We start from the raw sequence: 24825 nt of genomic DNA on the forward strand, positions 1-24825 counted from the left end.
TTTCTGGCCGACAGAGCTTGGCTCTCCTCCCACCCCGGTGACCTCGGTGAAAAGCCTCGGGGTCACTATTGACGCTGGGCTCTCTCTGGGGCCGCAGGTGGGGACAGTGGTTTCCTCCTGCATGTTCCAACTGCGCAGGATCAGGAAGGTGGCCTACCTTCTTACTCCCGATGCCTTGCTTCAAGTCATCATGGCCCTTGTTCTCTCCCGCCTGGATTTTTCAAATTCCATCTATTACGGCTTGCCCAAATGCTCCATCAATAGGTTGCAAGTCATCCAAAACCAGGCGGCGAGACTGGCCCTCGGGATTCCGAAGTGGCAGTCCGCCAAACCCCTCCTTATCAAGCTACACTGGCTCCCGGTTAGCCTAAGGGCTGCCTTCAAGGTTGGCTGTCTTATTTTCAAATCTCTCTCTGGTTCCTGTCCCGCCTTTCTGAAATCCCTGATCTGCCCCTACTGTCCCTCACGTAACCTTAGATCACTTCACTTACATCTTCTGGTGGTCCCTCCCTTCAAACTCTGTAGATCTGGGGGTCGAAGATTTGCCTTTCTCGGCCCCAAACTTTGGAACTCTCTCCCCCTCTCAGTTAGGACTTCCGGTACTCTGATTCAATTTCGCAAATCATTAAAAACCTGGCTTTTCCCACAATCCCGCTAAAATCCCTCTGTTTCCTCAGCACCCTTTCAGCGCCATGATACCTCCGGTGACAGTGCGCTATACAAAATTCCCTTAACATAACATAACATAACATAACATTGTATCCACCGAGAAAGACATCATCCCTGCTCTACGTTTCTTGTTTGCAAATAATGTCAAAGGTTTTGACATACTGGACCCATGTCTCATCTAATAACCTTCGAGAAATGCCTGCAACATTCCAAAAAATTAGACGCAGGCTGCGGCTATTAGGTTGCCAATTTTACGTATGTAAAGAGCTGCCATCCCTACTATTCGATGGTTGTTTAGCTTGAGTGGCATTCAAATCTATCCCAACTGTCCCAGTGGTTCCCAGGCCTCTATTATGGTACAGCTGCGGGGGGCAATAGCTGTGTTTAGGGTCTATACAGAGGGTATACATTTTATCACTCCCACGTGTATTAGGAATAATCTCAGATACAAGGGCATTGTCCTCTGATGCACTAGTTTTTAGCTTTAATCTGTCTATATCTGCAAGACGCTTAGTGGCTCAAAGCGATTTTCGTGATACCAGGGTGGAAAGTCTGGATACTGTTTTGTCCTTAATGAGCTCTCTTCTTCCACTAAGTATGGTCGCAATCTAGGTGGCCGATAAAAAAATCCCAATGGCAATATAAGAATTCTTATCTCATTCATAGGTTGGTCAGCCATCTTATCTAATATGGATCTTACCAGGCCGGGTGGCCTGAAGTTCAATACAATACAACCCCCCGCCAGTGCCTTACTGGTTGGACCTACCCACCTAACCCTGCGTGCCATCTTAAGCTCAGAGAATTGTAGATTATTATTTATACCTATCTTTGCATTTACACAACGCAAATATTTATTCCTCAGAGATGGCCAGTCTTCCCTGTCGCCAGCCAACAATGGAGGAACATTAGCTAAAATGACAATAAATGGTGTTGTTTCTGGAGGCAGATGTAAGTTCGAATTTGTGCCACTGATGAATGACCTAAGTGATGATCCACAGGGGTATGTGAGCTTTCAGGCCTTTCATCAACATTGTTACATGCCTTAATCACTTGGAGAGTGTTCAGGGGATTTACAAACAGACAATCACTTTGGGAGAATCCTTCTGTCTGAAATGAAGACACAGTGACTTGTGGGCAGTTTTTTTCCGGTCTCCCTTGGTGAGCCCTTCTTGTGTCATAGTTCACTGAGAGGGTTCCGGGTTGTAAACACCCACTCTATTGGCCCCACCTATGGTCTTATTTAGCCTAGGTATGTGCTCTATAGTCAATGTGGGAACGCTAGGTGGTTGTTTTTCTAAACATGATAACCTGCTCTCGATATCCATTAATTCTTGAAGGATGGGATTTAAGTGCGCTGTAATTACGGTTTCCAATTTATCGCAAAAACCCTCCTCCAAGTTGTGAATTAAAAAAGGCTCTGGAACAACCTCAACGGGAGCTATGACTTGATTGGCTTCAGGTGTAGGTTCCCTGTCCACTTGGTGGCTCCTACCACCTATTAGTTTAGATGTGAGGTGGCTTTGTTTGTATGACTTGGTTACTACCTGCGCTTTCTTTTTCTTTGGCAGGAGTGCAGAGCTACCTCCGCCTTTTGATTTAGATATCTGGGCCCTCATAACTACATTTGGCATAACTGGAGTAACCTGGAAGTCGATTATCTCCTGAACATTAGCAAGCTCAGGGCTTGGGGAGTGTGACCTGCTAGTTCGTGGTTCTCTGTCAACCGGGTTCGATTGTGAGCTTAAAGTGCTAAGGGTATAACGACTAGCTAGCACTTGAGGATCCAGAGATAATCTGCGCTGCTTTAATTCAATTTCGTGCATGAGAACAGATTCAGCCCTTGATAAGAAGGCATCTAGTGCACCTACTACCCCTTGAACAGATAATAACAGTCAAATAAGAAATATTATCAGGTAACACCTTCAGGGTTCAGGGCTGGGTACCTAACAATCACATTCAGACAGTAAGACAGCAAGAACATATAACCCAGCCCGGCCTCTCTGCCTATGACGCAATTCAGACCCAATACCTTGCAAGCACAGTTCAAATCAAGTTCAGCTAATGTCCTTTGGCAGCAACCAAACCTGTTCTGTGAATGGTAATAGTCTAGTCAAGCCCGGCCTCCTCCGGCCTCTGACGGGCTCGGGCGAACCTGCACTTGGCTTGGCGCTGCGGGAGTGCCTAGAGTGCTTTGAGGGTGCAGGGAGGGTGACGTCACCACCCGCGCCGAGTGCTCATCAGGGCCTGCTGGGGGACCGAGTCCCACCCCAGCTGTGTTGCTGGCTCACCGGGGCTGCTGGCTGCTTCTCCTGTGTGGCCCCCCTGGGGCAGAAAGAAGGCAAGTGTGGCTAGGGCGATTTAATAACTTTTTAAAGGTTGTCAGGATGTTTTGGCTTAGCAGAACATAAGAAATGGCCAAAGAAGGCGTGGAGTCTGCAGCAGTCCGGGTGGATCGGAGTTTAAGAACAAAAGTCCTGAGAGATCCACGCGAGAGAGAAGGATTCTAAAGAGATTTCAGCGCATCGTAACTAAGGCTGCGTCTGATAACACCAACATAAAGACCCCTAGAAGCAAGTAAGGGAAGATAAATCGAGTTAAGCACTGAGAGGGATCCCCGGGTACTGAGAGGGATCCCCGTGTTGAGCAGCAAGATGGCGATCATGCGAACGCTGTATCAAAACTGAAAACGCAATGCAGGGGAAAAGCTTGATAGCAAGTGACAGTGCCAGCGTCAGTACTAATATTTCCAGGAATCAGTCAGCCTAAGCCAAATAAAGCGAGCTGGAGTACATATGCTGACACGGAGAAAGCTGCGGCGAGAAAGTGGCTGCCTGACAGTGAGGAACAGATATAAATAGCACCCCGCAGCATCCCACAACGCGCCAGCTCAAGCGGGCTGAAAACATGTCTATCCGGTAGGGATGGGACAATGCACATTGCACACAGCAACTGCACCAGCGATAACGCATAGGAGAGTAACGGCCCATGCGGATGCTGCAGGAGTAAATGTATTAAAGGTTTTAGTGTCTAATAGCTTAAATCCATGGATGATACCGCGTTGAATGCGAGCAGCGGAGAAAGACCCTCGGAACTTCAGGCGGTCTGAGATGCGGCAATCATAGCTGTGGGTCATGGAGAACACGTCGGAACACGTATTATGTCGGCGTCTACGTGTGATTCTGCCTCCCCGAAAACTGATGTCATGAATGGCGTTGAGCGGCGCAGAAATACGGTTTCAATAACTGGTTAACTATGTATGGGTTGTTGCTGCCAAAGTTTGTACTTCCGGCGATCAGCGGACCCTCTCCGCAGCAGAATCGGACACGAGAGCAGACAACATGCCGAGTGGCGCTTGGAAAGAGAACTGCGCAGACTCAAGCCTTTTCGGAAGTCCGAAGTTCCGTTACTGTGCTGCAGCTGTGGAGCGGGACAGTCTAATATCGCAAGAGGAAACCATATTTTTAAAGGAAAATAGCAAACTTCACCATCGTCCCAAGTGTTCTGTTAAATTCCAGAGACGAGGGAGGGATGGATTACAGAGGATTACAGAGACGAGGGAGCAGCCGACAATTAAGAGGGACAAATAACATTAATCTTCGGGAAGAAAATACATTGACAATGAGTAATTTCCTAGTTAGCACTAAGGAAAGTTTCAATTCTGTTAAGGATGCGGAGGTGAGGACTATGCATATCCTTTCTTCATTTATTAAATAGCATGCCCAGAACCTGGATGCCTGATCCTAAGATGGCGGCCTTTGCCACCAGGCATTGCATAGAACAGAAAGAGGAATGCTCCTTCAAATCTTTGATGGCCATCTTGGATTGGTGCTTCCTCTTCCTCTTTTAGAAACTGAAGTGGTATGCACTCATGATTCAATGCTGCTTCTCCCCTCTACCTTTCTTCCTGTTTCTTGCCTTGTTGGGTACCTATCTTTGCTCTTGTTTTAACCTCACTCCTATTGGTTTTATTCTCACTGACTTCCAGAATTTGCACACACCCTCCTATTTTACCTCTTTGCGCCTTCACTACCCTAGTGGCTCCCCTTTTTCTGTCCACCACACCACGTCTTCACCTCATCTCTGTATCATGGCTTCTAGTCGAATTAAGTCTTGAATCAACTGCTTCAAAGTAATCTATCCCCTTCATATGTCCAAAACAGTAGCTAAACGGTTCAAACATAACACCATTGAACAATTTCCAGATTCCCTCTTTGTTGACCAATTCCATAATGGGCGCCTAGGGAAGATTAAAAATGACTTCCTTTTCTTCCTTGTCCTCCAGCTTCTCCAATTCTCTCAACGTATCCTCCTCCTCTTCTTTCCCGCATGGGAAGCGGTTAAAAATGTCTCCCTCCGCTTGCTTTAATGGCTTTCTCACCATTACACTTTATAACAATGGCACTGTCATGATCCAAGCTTCTGACTCCTCTCTCTCTCTTCGACCTCATCTTCCACTCCCTTCGTCCCACCCCTGCGACTACTATCTTTCTAGATTCTTCCTCTTCTTCTTCCTCTAACTTGCTTTCTTTCTCCCTTTCTCCCCCCTTGACCCCCACACATTCATTCAGACCGCTCTCTCGGGGTCAAAGGTCGACCCTTTTTCCCCCCCTTCTCTTGTTCCCTCCCCTCCCATTCTGCCACCTTCCCAACTGGACCTCCCCTGTACCTCAACTGCTTTACACATCACTTCACCTCTGCATCCCGCATATCCCCACTATTCCACTGCCTTCTCCCACCCCCCAACTCCCCTATTCCTTCCCATTTCCCCCTTTTTAATCCACCTTCCTTACAATCGGAATTACAGATCAATTCGCCTTACCCTCCACCCTCCCTCCCCTCTGCTCCTCACCCCTCTCCGCTATTCCCCTTTCCTCATACCCTCAATTCTGTCCTCACATCCCCCATCTTTCTACAACCTTCTCTCCCCCTTCCCATGCCTCACATCCCTGACTCCCCTATTGGTAATCCCATCATCTTCCCTCCCACCGTTCTCACCCCCCCATCCCTCCTCATCTTACATTCCCCCCTATGCTTCACAACCCTGTTTCCCCACTTGGTAATTCCTCCCTCTTCCCTCCCTTTGACTTCTCAGTCCTTCACTCCTCCCAAAACTTTCATTTTGCTAGACCCCCCCCACTCGGCCTGGTGCCTCCACCCCTACATTCACCTTTCATTACCCATGGTACCTGGCCTGCACCCTCTCTCCTCTCCCCACTCGTGTGGCTTCCCAGTGACCTCCCTCCCTCCTCTCCATGTTCGGCCCCTTCTCATCTCACCTCACCGTATCCATGGCCTTCCCATTACCCCGCTTCTTACCCCCTCCTCCTTCAGCCATCCATTTCTACTTCTCAACTTTCTCCTCCTAGGTATGATCTCTATTCTTCACCTCTGCTCAACACCAGTAAAAATATCTCAGCAACTCCATTCACTCCTTTCCACCCCCTTCTTTCCCCCTCAAACCCGTACAGCACATATCTCTCCCCAGTCCCCCACAGCCCACTGTCTTTCTTCGCATACTTCACTACCTCCCCCACCTTCGACCCTCGCACCCCAACACTCTCCCCGGTCCCCCACTTCCTCATGTCCTCCTTTGCCTAGGCGACGCTCTCCCTTAACCATTGAGCCACCCTTCACTCCGTGCTCAGCACACCTCTCGCTGGAAACTAAACTTGATTTCCTCATCTCGTCCATTTCCCAGCTTGAAGCGTCCATTTCACTCCTATGTGCTAAGATATCCCCCTCCCAGAACAACCTCCTGATGAGTTCCTTGCTCCCGCGCCCAATAGAGCCAACCACAATCTTTCCTCCACAGACATTACCAACCTATTGGCTACTTACAAGACCATCAATGTCAATTCCCCTACACTCGCTTCTCCTAACAACTCTACTCAATTTGCCATTAAGACCATCTTTTCTGTCAGAACTTACCAGCCTCCCCCTCAAGGGGCACCTTCATTCAAGAATCTAATCCCTATCCCCCTCATCAGTCCACATCACCAAAACAGCTGCGTCAGAGCTACACTGTATGCTCCATAACTGCAGATCTGCAACCAAACACAAATTGGAAATCTCCGACACCATCACTCAACACAATCTCGACATGCGCTTTCTCACTGAGACCTGGTTTAATGACTCCTCTCACACTTCGTTTGATCTTTTGTTACCTACTGATTACTCTATTCTCAGAAAAGACAGACCAGTCAAGATCGGAGGAGGTGTTGCGATCATCTTCAGAAACAGCCTCCAAATCAAAGCATTGCCCACCACCCTCTTTCGCACCTTTGAATGCCTCTCCCTAGAACTCCAAGTTCATCATGGCACACCCTTCAGGTTCCATACCATCTACCACCCGCCTGGTAATTTCTCTTCCTTCATTGAGGAATTTATCGACTTCATTAGTGACCAATATTCACAGAGCAACAAGCAGATCTTCCTAGGTGATTTCAATCTCCACTGGGGCTCTGTGGAAGACTCGGCTGCCAACAAGCTTGCAACCTTTCTCTCAGCTAACGATCTTGCACAACACTGCTCGGAAATTACACATGCCAAGGGATCAATTCTGGACCTTGTGATTTCCAAATCAGACCAGATTACCACTGCTTCACCCATCCGTGTTGACTGGTCTGACCATTTCCTCATTCCCTTCTGTTTTCACCTCTCTCACATTTTAACTCCCGGCCAACCCAAAAGAGCCTCTACGTGGTTCCGCAACACAAAAAACATTGTTCTTGAGACTCTATGTGATTCTGCTATGCAGTCTCTTCCTAATCTAGACCCGAATACGGATGTCAACGATCTCACTCCCCTTTGCCTCTCAATCCTTGCAGTTCAAATCGACAAGGTTGCTCCACTCCAAAGCAAAAGGAGAAGACCCACCCCATCAGCTCCTTGGTTCAACAAAGCTCTCTATGACGAAAGGAAAAACCTTAGAATCTTGGAGAAGCACTGGAGACAATCTCCATCCACCCCCAACCTCTCTCTTTTACGTTCTGCAAGATCCATATACCACAAGCACATCTTCCAGGAAAAAACATCACATTTCAGATCCCTCCTCTATTCAGCTAAAAACAGACCCAAAACACTTTTCAACCTCATCAAAAACCCTAATTGTTTTCCTCAAACCATCAAGCCTGAGGATGCTTCTAAGAAAGCAACTGAGTTCGCTATATTCTTTGATCGAAAGGTAAAATCTATGGTGGAACAGGTCAACCACCCCACCCCCATCGAGGAGCGAAAATCCGTAGTCACATGGCAGAACTTTGCCGCCATTTCAGAGGTTGATCTCCTCAAATGCATCCGCGAAACCAAACCCTCCAACCATTCATCCGACCCCATTCCCAGAGGCATTGCCGTTGTTTTTTATACTAACACTCTCTCCTTCTGGACCAGGCTAGTCAATCTCTTCCTCAGTCAAGGATCCCTCCCAATTGTCCTCAAAACAGGACAGGTTACCCCCCTTCTAAAAATTCCTCTGCAGATGCAAATGACCTCAATAATTTCCGCCCCATCACCAATCTCCCTTTTCTTTCAAAGATCACAGAAAAATGTGTTGCAAAACAAATCTCCCAACACATTATGGACAATAATCTCCTCGACATGTTCCAGTCGGGCTTTATTCAAAACTGCAGCACAGAAACAACCCTGCAGCAAGTGATGCATATTCTCGACTCGGGGGAATCGTGCCTTCTGATTCTTCTTGACCTCTCTGCAGCTTTTGACACTGTTAATCACAACACCCTCCTTAACATTCTTCAACAGAGAATGGGCGTGGAAGGCACAGTACTCAAATGGTTTGCCTCTTTCCTCTTGGACAGATCCCAAATTATCAAGATTGCAAACAGTCTCTCGTCTCCACTGGTGGTTGGTCGAGGCGTCCCTCAAGGTTCTATCCTTGCTCCCGCTCTGTTCAATCTCTATCTGGAACCATTAGGGAACCTTTTAAGCAAATCTTGAATCCTCTACCATCTCTATACGAATGACACCCAAATCTACCTTAAGGTGTCTTCATCTCATGATATCTCACTACTCAGCTCTACTCTCAATACTATACACAACTGGATGTTAGTTCACCAACTCATTCTCAATCCCTCCAAAACAGAATTCCTCCTCTTATCTAGCTCTCTCTCTCGCCTCCTGTTCAATCCTGGATGGATCAATCAAATCTACTCAACAGTAAACCCATCATTGTGGACTGCACTTAATCCTTAGGTGTCATACTTGACAAAAGACCCAACCTAACCTCAATTCCATGGTCAAGAGCGCACGTTATCAGCTGCGCCTTTTATGGGGGATTCGTTGGTTCTTCCTGGAGAATGACCTAAAAACCTTGGTCCAATCGCTTGTTCTCTCTAGACTGGATTATTGTAATTCTCTTCTGACTGGCCTTCACAAATCTCACCTCTCCCCCCTCAAATCCGGCCTCCATTCAGCAGCTTGCTTCATTACAGGGTCCAAACGTTGTGACCACATCACCCCTATCCTGTCTTCTCTCCGATGGCTTCCCATTGAGGCTAGAGCTATCTACAAAACAGCATGCATCACCCACAAAGCTTTGCACTCTTCCTCCCCTTGCTATCTGGCAAATAAACTCAAACTGTCTGGAGGCTCAAGACCTTCTCGGAATGCAGAAAAGTTCCTTCTTGAACCCCCCACCTTCAAAGGGGAAAAATTGTTGGCACAATCGTTCTCAGGTAATGCGGTGAGAATCTGGAACTCGCTAGCTCCTTTGCTCAGTGCCATCACCTCCATCCAGATCTTCAAAGTGGACCTCAAATCTCTTTTATTCCAAAGACACTGGCAGAACTAATTCCCTCCTTCTCAGACCCCACCAGGAAGTTCTTTAGTCATTGTAAATTTGTCACAAATATTTTCATTTTTGTTTGTACATCCTGTGCTTGCTGCATTTGACATTGTGTTCCTTTTGCCTGCGTTGTTTTGATTCTATGGCCTGCTATTGTTCGCCAGGAAGTTCTTTAGGCATTGTATAATTTGTCAAATTTATTCTTTTTTTTGCTTGTACAGTCTGTTCATGCTGTGCTTGAGATTGTGTGCCGTTTGCCTGCGTCGCTCCGATTCTATGGCCTGCTATTTTTGTTTGTTTTACTCCTACAACAGTTCTCTCATGTAACGTAACTGGTTCTATTGTACAGTACTCTGACACCTTCGGTTAAAGTCTGCGCTTTATAAAAGTGCATTAAATAAAATAAAAATAAAAAAATAAAGAAATGGTTCCCTTGGGTTTACATAGGAACAGACATCGTCTTCTTCCTCTCGTCCGTCATGGGGGGGGGAGGAGTCCTTGTGGTTATTTAGTACTTTCTCATCGTCTTGGGCGGAGAAGACTCAATGGGAGTTCAGCCTGTCACCCACAAAGAAAACATAAAGAAATATACCCCGTAAGAAATGGATTTGTGTTCCAGGGTAATATGTTTAGGGCCTGGGGAGTGAAGGGAGATGCCACCTTATACCGCCACCAGTGTGCCTTCAGCGCCAAAACGCAGTGCTAAGTAGTGACGAACCGTTAATACGGTGGAGAGCACAGCGCAAACAAATGCTGGTATGTGGGTGGGCTTCTGTGTTAAAAGGTGGAAGCACCTTATATACGGTTAGTGTGATGTCTTACTGAAGGTCTTGCGTTTACTAAATCTACAGATTGATTCTATGGCTTCAAAAATGACAATAACCTTCACTGACAATAAATATCCTTTCAATATGCAGGGCATAACAAATGAAACTAATTTATCAAACGTATTCATCAAAGGTTACACATGCAATGTGATACATTTTAAGAGAGAGGAGTACAGTTTGCACCCAGAGGTTTAAAACATTCCACCAATGTAGGTGTGTGCATTTTAGAAATCACTAAACTCTCCCAGGTGTTGCTTGGAAATATTCAAAAGATACAGATTTTCTGAAAAAAATATTTTGAAATCCATTTCCTCACCTGAAAGTATGAAAACTTGCACTTTCAAGAGTGCAGTGGAAATGCTCATTTCTACTTTTTGCATGCTTTCTTCTCGGAAATATTTTATTCTGGCTGGCGAAGCTTTTAAATCCCTACTAATTCAGGGTAGTTTGCATTCCCCTCTCCCCCATAATTCCTAGCTAAAATAAATTGCGGACCTTTTCCGGGTCAGAAGGTTTTCTAAACATTTTTGTGAATATGCACAAACATGCACATTGTGTGTGTGTGTTTGGGGGGAAGCAGTCCTGCTCTAGAACATCAATTTCACACCACTAGAGTAGATTTACTAACACATCAGTGGCTGTATGAGCACTTTTATTATTTTCTTGTGCAAGTCTGACACATGTTCACAAATAGTTTTTATTAAAACAACTAAATGGTTGGTATACTGCTATTTAATGAAGTTAGTGAAAGACATATTTGGACTGGATGCCCACCAAGAGACTTACATGACACAGGTGCACCATTTCAGTGACCTGTATGTGAGGTCTAAAAATGAGTCCTGTTTAGATGGTTGATAGTAATGTCTATGAAACGCCTAGACAAAGTGGATTCTGTTGCATGTGCTGTATATTAGCTTTGGGTAGTTTTAGGCAGTGGAAAGAGCACCTCACTATAGAGTTGGTTACCAGCACTCCATCATCGTAAGCCCCCCAAAAAAATAAAGTGAGATATGTTGTTTTGTCTCTCTAGTTGAAATAAGATGACTGTCATGATTTGTCTCTTTGTTCTGCTGCAGCAATAACCAGAATGGTTATTTTAATGGCCCAGGACAATGTCTCCTGATTTCAGGGAAAGTGTAGTGCTTTTGTAATCACTTTGGGGCATATTAGCAAGACCCTCGTTAAAATTGTCGCTGTTTTAGCTGCAGGGAACTGCTGCTAAAATGGCGATAATGAGCTTGCTAATATGCGTTATAGAATTCCAAAAGAAGCCCAGGTTAGATGTGCAGGACATCTAACCTTGGCTTCTATTGGAATTCTATAACGCATATTAGCAAGCCTAATATCGCTGTTTAAGCAGCAGTTTTCTGCTGTTAAAACTGCAATAATTTTAACGAGGTTCTTGCTAATATGCCCCTTAAATATTAATCGTTATCTTCAATCAAGAGCTACAAGATTTCCAGAACATTATCCTTCAAGCTGGAACCCTCCCAAAAAATTAGCCAACTTTTATGTGTACTATTCCGTGTGGGGCGGCACCGTGGCTACTGGGAGGAAACACTGCTTCTTTGGGCAATCAAAAAAGGACTCATAGGACCTTCTTGGTGTGCAGTCCTCAAACCAGGAAATAATTTTTCCATGACAGGGAGAGTTTCCTTCTCTCATCTCTCCACTAACTTGAGGGAGATGGCACTGAGCTCCGCTGGTAGTTTGCCCTCATGGACCGGGTAGGTTTTGCCTTTTTGGTCAGTTTATTTGATGTCTCTTAAATTTGCCACTCAAGTTTCTTGTGTGACAGGGCATGGGAATGGGGATGTAAACACTGTGAAGGAGATGAGGAGGTGATTTGACCTTTCCACTTAAACAAGATATGACATATCAAATAGGCCCTTCTTAACTAAGATCAAAGGTAGCTACATTTGTGTCACAAAGGAGAAACAAAGTTGTAATAAGTGATCAGCAAGTAATAGGTATTTGAGTGTAAAAGAGCAGGTGCCACTCTATTATCCTCAATGAAGTGTGGAGTATTAAAGCAAAATATGATCACACACATAGATGCTGTAATAGATTTAGTTCTCCAGGAATTCTTTGGGCCTCATTTACGAGGCCCCTAGCTCCATCGGAACAGAGAAGCCTGCATGATATTTATCAGGCAGCACTAAGCCACTTCTTTTGGAATAATGCTGCCTGATAAATATTAGTCCCTTTAACGCAGTGTTCTGCATTAAAGGGGCGTGCAATGGGTGTTGCAGGGGGCGTTCCCAGCAGCATCCATGGCCTTTTGACACTGCCACAGATTTACGAGAAATCGTAAATCTGAGGCAGTGCCAAAAGCTTAGGCCTTCCCAGGGGAGGCATAAGGGAGGCACAATGGGGAGAAACATCTTTATTTCTCCTCGTTTTTAGGTTTTGCCTGTGATGGCTGCGCATGCGCAGTCTCGCTGGCGAGATCTAAGTAGATTGAGGAGCTTTCACTAGCTTTCACTAGCGGGCTTTAAGCCCCTTCCCTCTTTCCCATTGGCCGGCGTCACCGTTTATGCTAAACGGTGGCCGGCCATTGGGAAAGAGCACTTGGTGACGTACAGTTTTCTCTATTTCTGCCGTCCCACTTGGACTAACTGACCTGACTTCCTGCAGCAAAAGGTTTGTTATCGTTATGGGGCAAAACAGATGGCCCCATAAAGATAATAAAAACCTTTTACGCCAGAAGGAAAGCAGGCCGTCCAAGTGGGAAGGCACAAAAAGAGAAACTATACGCCATGGCGTCAAGTGCTTGTTTTGGGTGAGGGGTTACTAATGGCGCATTAGCCTTAGAAAGAAATGTAAGTATGCTTGCAATATAAACTACTGAGGGCAATGCTTTCAAATACAGACGAGGAGGGAAACGCAGCGTCATAGCACCTTGAAGCTAAGTGGGAAAATCTTTAGATTTTCTCAAGGAAGGAGCTTGCATGGCCTGTGAAGAGAGCTCGCTCAAGCATCTCTGTCCCTATACAGAGAAAGCCTCTAGGCACGATCTGTCTAAGAGCTGTCTGCGTGCTCTGGTAATTGGCGCTATATCAGTAGTTTATGCACTAGCTGTACCCCTGCTCACTCTTTACCACATGGGTAGAAAGAGGACATAAGTGCCCGACAGGCACGTTAAAACACTGAGCTGACATGCCAGTTTCACACAGATCTCTAAACAGGCACGTCAACCCACTGAGCTGTCTTAGTGGAACTGGACCCGATGATTACACACACATCTCCAAGGCTGGCACATTAATCCACGGAGCAGACTTCCTGGCATTCGAAAACACGGCACACGCACCGGGCGACTCTGCGCCAGGCACATTAACCCACCGAGCTTTCTTGTCAGCTATAATCACTAGCACCTGCGCTGAGCCCAGCATCTGGCTCGGCCTCTATGATGGTGGGAATGTTCACGTACCCGAGTTTATCGGTGAGAACTTTCCATGGCAGCACCTCTGCACGCAAGATGTTTCAGCGTCTCCCGCACTGGGACCCACTCCCACACCCCCCCAACACACACACAGCTCAGCGCATCATCTAACGGCGGAAAGCCTTTAATACTGGGACGTTTTCGGTTGAAGTGAGCGGAAATATAGCATGTGTCCTTTTCACAGGCAGGCTTCAATACACCACCCGCTGTGACCTATTTACAGATTTCTGAGCTCTACTAGTTCATGTGTGTGTGTGGTATGAGGGCGGGCACGTCATATATCATATCTTGGGGGTCATCATTATAGGGAATGTGGTGAAGGAGAGACTCCATATTTGACTGACAGGTCCAATGTATGTACCCATTCACCTCACCCTGCCCCACGTGATCCGTGGCCCGATCGCGGTCACCCTCCTTCATTACACCAATCATCCATTATTTCCCTCTCAGGCATGTTTGGGTCCGTTTACCGCCTGGGTCTCCCGCGCTTATAAAGGCAGGTTGTTCCATACGCTCACTTCCTTTCCACCTGAAAATGTTGTCTAATGCAACCTTCCACCCTCCCGCCAAACCACCCGCTGTCATTTTGGAACCACAGGCTTCTCGGGGTGCTTTTCGGGAAAACTGCAGCCTCGCGCTGCGTGTATGCTATTGAGGGGTCATAGAACCTTTCAAATGGGGGCAGACAATGTCAAGTGGCAAGATACCCTGCACTGAAATCCAGGTATCTCTGTGTGACTGCGCCGTGTGATCCTGGCCAAATTACTTCATTGCGCCTAGTTCGATTTCTACCAATGTGAACGCACGCACCGATGTAGGGGTTAAATGCTGGCAGAAAGCCACTCCCTCCTCTGCATAGGAAATATGTTTAAATATATATACATTCCTCACTCGCCTCTCATAGGAATTGTGCTTTAAAACCAGGCCCTGTTTTGGTAACCTGTCTCTGAACTGCTCCAGTTTTTCTCCACACAATGAAGGCGACCGCCCCTCCCCTCTACAGCGGGAGGGCTGGTCACGGTTTTACTTCCCCCAAGTTTTGCAGCCTCCAAAAGCACACCTCCTCACAGCCCACGAGCCTCCTTGACACACGGCAGTGATCGCACCCCATCGCCGGGTGGTACTTGTTTAGTAAAAACAATAGTAGTTATCCAAAAAGATTGTAATTTGATAGCGTGTGACTGCAGTGTAACTGGAACAGTATTGTACGTCTGTGCAGTGAGCCGTACTGTAACTCTTGTGATATTACACTGTATATCCCTGCAGTGTGATGTATGTTACTGGTTTAATCAATGCACCCTAAATGCATTATAAATAATCCAAAAAGAATGCATATTGATGCACTGAGACCAAAGTAGTGCAGTATAGCCATGCACTTTGACACAGTGTAACTGGAATAGTATTGTACATCATGTGGAGAAGCGTGGCTCAGTGGTTAGAGGCGGCAGACCCAGAAGCTGAGATCGGCTGTGGACCAGGGTTCGATTCCCTGCCTTGGCGGGTCTCGGGCTCAAAAATTCCACAGAGTCGACAATTCTCGCTCTGGTGCCTACTCAACTCACTGGGTCACACTCTGCGACTCTGGGCAATAGCTTGCTTAATCTCCACTACGGCCCCTCCTGGCGGGATGCCTGGCTTTCACCTTGTGGATACCCGGCCGGGGTATCTCACAGGGGGAATACCAGGACGGGGTCCCTAAGCAAGCGCCTTGAGGCCCCTGGGTTAAAGTGCGCTATATAAATCGAAACACATTTACATTTACATCTGTGCAATGAGAGTCAAGTAGTGCAGTATATCTGGGCACTTTGGAATAGTATTGTAAATCTGTGCAGTGAGAGGTATTGTAACTCATGCAATGTTGCATTGTGTGTCTCTGCAGTTTGATGTTTGGTGGTACTAATGCTTTGAGTTTTGCCGCATACTTAACCCAATAACACTCTATATCGCTGCAGTGCGACTCAAGAGTTGTAGGTGTACAATTGTGTGCTGTACATGTTATTGTGCCGTTGTGGAGGGTGCAGCCACACTTCTAACAATAGTTCTAGGTCATGGATATCGTTCTTGTCCCATGCTTAGATTTGCCTCTTTCTGGGATGGTGGGAAGAGGAAAAGCCACAACACTTTATAAACGCATCTACTGACCTTATGGTAGGAGAGGCCAATAGAGCCTACACATAATCATGGCAGAGAGCTTGTGATTGTCCCCAGGATGCTCAGGGGTCTTTAAGGTGCCCCACCAGAGGGATCTTGGTTCTGTTTTAAAGTGTGAAAAGAAGTGGTGTGCCTTATGGACTATGGAAGATGCCCAACCAGGAGAATTGGTACATTTACACAGTCTGCTGCTATTGTTCCATCTGTCTCACATAGATGCATGATTATTACGCCCTTAACATGCAGAAAGAGGGTTCAGAGGAATTAGGCTTTAAGTCAATTCGTTAATGACGTAGAGTATGAGCTTCTCCCCTAGAGCCCTCTCCTCTAAGTGGCAGTGTTTACAGAAGGTGTGAGCTAATGTCCAGGTGGCTGTTCTGCAGATCTCTTAGGGAATGATATGAGGTAAAGTCATCCCTTGGAGAGGCCAGGAGGAAAATGAGCTTTTTGTACCAGAAGCGGATGCAACATAGTAATCCCTGGAAATTAGATAGTTTGAAAAAAATTGTTGGCATCAGAGATCCATAAACTACAGATATGTCTTGCAAACTATTCTTCAAATCTCTGAATACTTTGTTCTTATCAAAATACCCCCGAACCCTTATAGAGTCAAAGCTATGAAATGAGTGCTCACCTGGAGCAGAGGAATTAGGGAAGGAAAATGGAGGAAAAGCAACATGAAAAGGACAACCTTCCACAGAAAAGCAGCGTACAGTGTAACAACAACCATACCTGTATTAACAACCATGAATATCGCCAGTGGACAGAGCCGGAATTTCACTAACCCTTCTATAAGAGGTAACTGCAGCTATGAAAGGTGCTTCCCATGATAAACACCCTAGATTTATTCTATGTCTGGGCGCATATAGACAGACGCACCATGCTTTTATCATGAACAAAGACAATAACAATATGAAGCTCCAGAGTTTGAGCTGGTCCCTTAGATGGATGGAATTTTTCTTCAAACCCATGATAAAATCTTAATAACGGGGATTACAAAAAGTAGGTATGACCTTGTTCTCTTTTTAGGCTGCGAAAGTTAGTACGTTATATATCTAGTGGGAGATCTTTGAAGAAGTAAAGTAAAAGAGGCGCAGTTACTGCCAGCCTTGCTTCTCATAAGCAACGACTATAACTACAAAGTGCGTGTTTACGCACCGCTTGCAGGTTTTCAAAACATAAATAAAAGGCGTTGTCATTTACAATGCCAATAGATCAAACTTTCGCAAAGGCGAGAACTATTGCATTGCAACTGCTTGTTCCTTTTTCTATGTGTGCTGCATTCTGCAGCACACGTAGAAAGAGGATAATTTTTTAACAGAAAGGGTTCCCTTCCTGTACATAAATAATCATCCCCGCTACGCATGCACCCTTGCACCATTGTGCAAAGGTGCCTGTGTTGGTGCACGGCAGCCATTGTGCACTGGTGCAGGGGAAAAGGACAGGAATGCGCCGTATCTTATAGATACGACGCATTCCTGCCTTTTTCTTTTGCCGTGGGGAAGTGCAGCAGGAAGGCCTACTGCGCTGCCCTACGGCAAAACCTCATAAATGAGGCCCTTTGTTGATATCACGTGTGAGTAGAGCTCAGTCTCATAGTTTTAGCGTTTGTATTTGTGACCTCAGTCACGATGGATTGCATTAGGGAGTGTTTTGATGAATTAATCAGAGTTTGGTTGGTTTCCTGTGTAAGGCCGCAACCCTCTACTTGTACTTAAAATGGTTAGAAATTACAAAAGTATGGAATAAAGCTCTATGTAAACTCTATAAACTTTATATAAGTGAGTTATTATCATTATTAAATATTGTTACTAATAAATGAATGCGCAATGTATGGACATAGACATATACTTTAGAGGTTCATTTATATTATTTTTATTTATCATATTATACTATATTTGTGGTCTACCTTACATGTCTGCTAATTAATAAACTGGTATCCTTACCTGAAACTTGTAAGATTTGCAGATACAAAGCCTGGTAGTGTTCGGTATCTTTCATAAAACTGAAAAAAAAGTTTACAAAAGAATTGATTAAAATATAATATTATAATGTATGCAGGAAAGGCCTGACTTGATGTAGGCAAAACATACAGTAAATACATTGCAACATATTGGGGTTGGTTGATTAAATAATTGGTCTGCTGCGCTTTAAAAGCGCCGAAGTGGTACTTTTAGTCTGTAACTTAAAGCTGTCAATGTTATACATTGAAAATCTAGCAAATCCTTAGTAAGGCCGCACGTTTCAGTGAACATTAAGGACAAATACCTGAATATTATGAAAAGCCGCATAAAGCTATTGTATAAATAGTCCATTTTGTGTAGTGAATAGGTTTCGCAAATGTTGCTAATGGCCAATTATCAGCATTTTACCTTGCCTTCATTAAGTCCTGGATAGAGGCTCCATCTCTCCTTCATGCAGTAATGCAGTAAGAAATGTAACAAACCGGATACTAGTGGTGTATATCCTTGAGGAACTTCCAGTTGACCAGCAGCAAATGACTTCAATTTGGTCTAACTGGAGCACATCCATTTTTAACAGTGCAGCATATCTGTCCCATGGATATAGAAATACGGGGGCCTCAATGACAAGCTATAAGCCTTACAAACACTAAATAACTTTTCAGATGTATAGAAGTTTGCGCCACATTTTCAAAAGGATTTAATCCCACAAAAGTTTCCATGTCAGCGAAGCTCATTTTTTGGGGGGAAAATAGGCGTGTTAGGGCAGGTGAGGCCTCACATTTTGAAACATCCACAAATGCACTTGTTTGTGAGTATTTAGAAACCATTTTCTAATCCTTAGAACCCCAAGGAATTTTCTGAGGATTACTCGTGTCAAATGGAAGGAGTGCCTACCTTTTCAGAATGGAAACAGGAAGATGCCTCTCAAAATTGGTGGGGATGCAGTAGAAGAAGGTTCTCTATAGAGACAAAATAAAATTGTGCGGTTCAGATTGACGGTTCCCAGTAGCAGAATATTTAGTTTAGCTGGGTACTGATGGCAGTGCTGCTGGAAGTTTCCGGGTGAACTCCAGTGTTTGTCTGATGATATAATGGCCCCTTCTCTGAAACAATAGATATACTTTTTCAACAAAAGATATCTGGGAAGCAGATATTGTGACATTGCCTGAAAGATGTCGCTGTCCCTTTTATTCTTCTTGCCATCTATGTTGACTTGCAGTTTTTAAATGAGGGTCTGCCTTTGATGGGATGCAGGTAGTGGTATCCCGTACATTTGTACCTTTTGCTGGTGCTATGATTGCTGAGGTAGCTTATATGGTTGATACCTGCAGACTTGATACCTTCCTCTATAGGAGTACTTACCTCTCTCTCAAGCTCCACAAAAGGTGTGTAATCTCCTTTGTTTTAGAACACCCTGCGATTTTGCTCTGTCCCTAACAGTCTTAACAGACTGGAGAGATTTATCAACATGCTTTCGAAATAAACATTCTCCTACATAAAGCATGTCAAATACCCTATCTTGGACCTCTGAAATTGATCAGCACAAAACAGCTGCAGCCAAAAGCAATCTGAAACCAGTAGAGGCTGTGTCCATGGCAATGTTGATGATAGTGGAATATGTACGCTCCCCTTTATGTAGGATTTCTTTCATCTCATCCTTTTTGTCATCTTGTAGCATAGGGTCGGTCCAATATCCAACTACATTTGTATTTTGTATTGGGCAAGTATTTCCTGTGCATTTGATGCTCTTACAACTGTTGCACCTAAGTGTAACAGAAACACCTTTTCCACTTTTATTGAGCCTTCTGCCTTCTTGTCGGGTTGTGCAGAACCTGGAGATTTGGGATTTCCAGGACACCTCTGGCTGCTTGCATGATCACAGAATTTACCAGTGGGTGGCCAGTCGAGCAAGCAGATGTATTCTTTAGGGCTTTACATTTTTTTCCGGTGTGGGAACAACAGCTGCTACAGGGGCTGGGTTTGTCATCACTTTGGAACTCAGATCAAATATGGTTGATAATGGATATTACTCTGACGGTTTGTATACACCTCCTATATCACCTGGAGAAGACACTGGCAGAGGAGGAACATATTGCATTACTTGCGCTACATAGTTGTTCCATACTTAGTTTGTATGTTGATCAGTATGGCTCTTAAGTTCTCCTTCTTCATATCCATCATCACAGTAGATATTATCTGGTGCCAGTGTTATATGTTGCTCAACAAGAGGTGAATGCAGCAGTAGAGATACTGTGGGTGTTTGCCAGAGTGGTAGACGCTCCAGAGTCTGGGGTATCATAGGTCAAGTTGGAGGCATTTAGTAAGAGGGTAAGGATGGTCTGGAACTCTGTCTTCTCAGATCAGCTATTGTGGATTCAGGAAAATGTGTAGCAGTTCGCCAGCATCTGCCAAAGTCCTTAACTGGCTCAACTGGTACCCGAGTCACTTGTTGGATCGTGGAATGAGTATCTTCCTCATATCGATCATAATCATAGTGCCATTCCTTGTCCTGGATGAGGTTACTCAAACGGATGATATGGATCCCTAGAAGCAGTATCTTCAACTCTTTCCTAATGGAAAACATCCTTTCCTTCCACATATACTTCCTCAACTGGGTCCTAGTACTTGATTTTAAGTTTTGTTACCCTGTGCGGTGGTCCTAAGGACATTCATCATCAGATACCTCAGTTTCAAAAACCATATGGCGAAGCACTGTAGGCGAGTTGTGATCAGGCATTTGGAGTGTGGAGACACGTTATTTGAGATTAATATTATTTTTTATATTTTTGGAATTTCAGTCAATGCACTCATTGATGGTATTTTCTTGTCCTTGACTGTATTGTTGTGCAGATGCTTGTCAATTGTACTTGCAATTGTAATTGCATTTATATAGGGCTTACTACCCCTGACGAGGCGTCAAAGTGCTTTTTCGGTGAGTAGCACGCAACTCGGGAACCCAAATAGGATTTATGTGGAATTAGTATAGAGAAATTTGAAAGTAATTTGAGTGGTGGACATGTCAATGGTCTATTGTGGAGTTCTGTTGCTACTTTTTCCAACTGGTTGAACAATGAGGAACATAGTGTGAATGCTGGCCCATATCCCCCTCCTCCCTTCCCATGTAATACTTATTAAACCCCACCCCAGAACCGAGAAGCATAAACCCCACCTCCCTGCCTTCCTGCAGTACCCGCCCCCCAACACTGCAGAGTGCCTGTCGTCCCACACCATCTATTACTTTGAAAAACTGTGGCTCGACACATCCACCCACCACACTCGTCATGTATGCCAAAAACAAGAAAATGTTACCGACATTACACCAGTCTTCTGCATTACTCAGATTATCTGTACCCCACAAGTTCTCTTTGGTGTGTTGTGGCTTTATTATCAAGGGTCCTCCGCAACCCGGGCCCATGGGGGTTGGCACCATCTAGTCTCTCCCCTCAGGTTAAGTCTCTATTCAATGCCACCAGCAGTCTTTTTATCGAGAAGTAGGGTCCAAGAGGTGTACATTTCCTGTCTATCCCTGTATGTTTAATGGCTCCCTAACGACTTGTAATACCTTCTGCATCATACTCCGTGTGTTTCATAGGTTGCTTAGCTTGTCTATATATTCGAGCCTTGGGGTTATGGCCCTCCACTGTTCATCACCCGTCTAGCCACTCCCTTGCCTCATCCGAAGTCAAGAGGAACCAGGCCACCACTTCAGCCTCAATCCACAGCCACGCCGGAAAGAGCATGGCATATATCATCCCTTTATCCCTCAAGACTTTTTTCACTTTGAGGAACCTCATCTGCCTCTGGACCTTTTCTGTAAAGTCTGGGAAGAAGGTGATTGTGCTATTTTGATATGATAATGGGAGAGCACTGTGGGCCGTTTGCAATATGACATCATGGTCACGAAAATTGAATATTCGGGCCAGGATTGGTTGCAGAGGGGCACCTAGTTTTAGTCATCCTACCAGGACCTGGTGTGCCCTTTCGACAGAGAAGTATCTAGATAGCCCTCAAGGCTGCAGGTGTGTTGTGATGAGGTCCTCGACTAAAAGGTCTGTTGCAGGTCCTTCCACTTGCTCGGGTACCCCAATTATTCATAAGTTATTGCAGCAAGACCTCCCTTCATATTCGCAAAGCTTGGCCTCCATGAATTTGCTTGAATTCTGCAGGTCACAGACTTGTGTCTTGAGGACTTCTGTGTTCGCCTGAAGATTAATTGTTATCTCTTCCACCTCTTTGACCCTGTCACCCATGTTCTGGTGGTCCACTCTTATGAGCGCTACTTCTGAAGTGACCGAGTCTATCCCCGTTTCTAGGGACGTCTGCATTCTACTTATTGCTGCCATGATGTCCCGCAATTTAAGATCTTCTTTCTCCTGTCCTGGTTGGGAGACAGGCCATGACTGAGATTGGTCACTCTTAGCTGTGTCTTGGTTTTTGTGCAGCATGAATGTATTCAGTTTAGTTTGGTGAGTGCTGCACACTCTGTTTCCACCCATCATCTTATTTGACCATTGTAAGGGAGAGGGCAGTTTGATAAGTAGTAGTGGAGCGGCGGGGTGAGGGGCACTCTGCAAATATAGCAGGGTAGTCTCCATCGCCTGCCTGTGGTTGCTGCCAGTGTTCCACGTGTCTTGTCGGGGTTTCCCCCAGGGAGGCAAGTGTGCCCTTCACTCACCTGCATCTGGTTGGGTCACCACAGGTGCCTCATGGTCCCGGTCACCCCCACCTAGACCCCTTCTCAATGTCCCACTGCAAAGAGAGTCTCTTGCTATGACTCAGTTGGAGCCCAATGGGCACTTCCACACAACCATCAGCGGCTCAGAGATGGTGCCAGGGTTTGTCTACACTCTACCACCAGTTGCACAGGCCTCTATTCAAGCCCCCTTCACCATACTTCCTGTTATGGTCTAGACCTCAGCTGTGCATTCAAGCTCGGCTAGGCTGTGTCATCAGTGATGGCCCCAGTAGACTCTTCCCTTTCCTACTCAAGGGAGGCCTCCCCAAATGACTTTGGGGCCTGTAAATGGGCCTACCAGCTCACAGAAGCGGGATCAGGACACTGCAGCGATCCTCCGATAGCCTGTCACCCCCACCATTCCTTATAGATTTTCACAGGCAGTCTTTCTCTGTGTGCACTAGTGCTCTTGCCTCTTTGTATTTCCTCCAGTTGAGTCTATTCGGCGCCGCTCGGCTGACCCCTGAGCTGGGCTGCTCTCCACCACTGTCCCACACAATGCTCTCTCAGGGCAGCCATTCGGACCGATTTCCCAGACTCCAAACTGCACTGTGTCGGGGGAGATAGCTGTCCCCTCGCTCCGCAGGCTCACCACTTCAGGTGTGGCAGCGGCAGTCTCCACTCACCCCCACCAAAGGCCTCAGCAAGCAGGCAGAGACAGGAAATCACCAAAGTCCGCCCATCTCTTCCATTGCTGACAGGCCCCCCCACCGCCGAGACTCGGGTACGCCGTCCGCCCAGCGGTCTCTGGGCCGCTAGTCGGCTCCAAGCCCAGGCCATATATCGTTGGGGGGCCTCCCACCGCTGTACACCCCTCAGCTTCTGAGAAGGTCTACTCTTCGCCTGGTGCCTCAGATTGGTTGGGGGGGGGGTAGATTGGCACTCTGTGTGTGGTCAATACTCGGATGTTTCTCCGGATAGTGTAGGAATTTGGTGGTGAGTCGCGGGAGCCTCTTTAGTGAGCGTTCATTTCTCTTGGCAGTTAGCCATGCCCCCCGTTGTCAGAGATTTTTGAAGATGGTGAAGCAGTAACAGCAGTAAATGAGTTTTCTGGTTCAGTCTTTCACTATCTTGATCTGAAGACTGACGAATCAAATGCCAAAAGTAAGAAGACCCTCTGATAAAAGACTTTTCAGGACACTGGGCAGATACCAAATGTCCCTTGATGGACACAATGTGGTAAGGTGCAGCATCATGTGGAGCATTAGATTTTCTCCTTCGCAACTGTCGGGCGATAACTAGATCTGTCTTGCATGTCGCCTCTTGTCGGCATAGGCTTTCATCTTTTCCTTATTAGCCAAGTCCTTTATTCAAGTCCTATTTTCACTTCCCTCTCTTTTATTGGTCTATTGAGGTAACATGGTTATAATTGCTCTCCAGAACATCAAAGTCGCAGAAATTTTGCCTGTGGTCAAGTGAGGTTGAAAGATAGGTCGTAGGGTGGGATTCAAAACTGCTTTTAAACTGAGCCTCTCAAGAGTTGCATGCTGTACTGCTTTCTTTAGTGCACTCTATTTATGCTGTACAGTCTTCCACCTGGGAAGAAAAAGTATGGCCTGGCATGCCTATCCGCCAGTTGCCAAACTCAAAATGATGCTCTCAATCTGGAATATCTTCAGCTGTCATTAAGGCAGTAGTGGTAAATCTATTGCCAAATAACTGGAAATTATATTTACCATACTCCAAAATCATACCAAAGACATACCAAAATCTGGTCCCTAAGGTGCTAGTTATGTGGGAAACCATTCTAAACGGGGACATCTGCCAATTTTTTCTTGATATGATGCCTCTTTTCATGTATGTTTATTGTGTATTTTGAGAAAACGTCTGGTTGGGTGAATTTATGTTCTCAAGGCCCATCAAATAGACTTGATCAGACACTAAACATTAAGTAAAGCTCAAGGAAACTGTGTTCTCTCCTCAGTACTGTCTGCAATGGAATAACCAGATGATCTTAGTAAAAAGAAAGTAATAGAAACAGTAACTACCCCAGCACAAATTGACTGAAATAACCCTGTTACAAATTGGGTTTCTGTTTGGCAGAGATATGCACCCTGTCCAAACAGGAACCACCATCAATCAGTCAGGGTAAGTCAGATACACACCCTGAATTAACGTGTTTACCCTCTGGTAGCTTGGCATAAAGTCATCAGGCTTAACTTAAGAGGCTATGTGTAAAGTATTTGTGCATCAATTCAAACAGTAGCACAGTGATAACACCTCAAAAGACTCTACCT

At 45.5% G+C, this 24825-nt stretch overlaps 1 protein-coding gene across 1 annotated transcript in view; it reads right to left on the bottom strand.

Annotated features, from left to right (window-relative positions):
* LOC147707025 (adhesion G protein-coupled receptor F5-like) overlaps nucleotides 1-24825 on the bottom strand; it is a 579327-nt gene that overhangs the window by 497755 nt on the left and 56747 nt on the right. Inside the window, exon 3 of the mRNA XM_086925616.1 lies at nucleotides 17836-17894. Coding sequence (XP_086781742.1) covers nucleotides 17836-17894 — 59 coding nt within the window. The remainder of the gene's footprint in view (nucleotides 1-17835; nucleotides 17895-24825) is intronic.

This window comes from Lissotriton vulgaris, chromosome 6 (genome assembly GCF_964263255.1).
Source record: "Lissotriton vulgaris chromosome 6, aLisVul1.2, whole genome shotgun sequence".
Lineage (NCBI taxonomy): Eukaryota > Metazoa > Chordata > Amphibia > Caudata > Salamandridae > Lissotriton > Lissotriton vulgaris.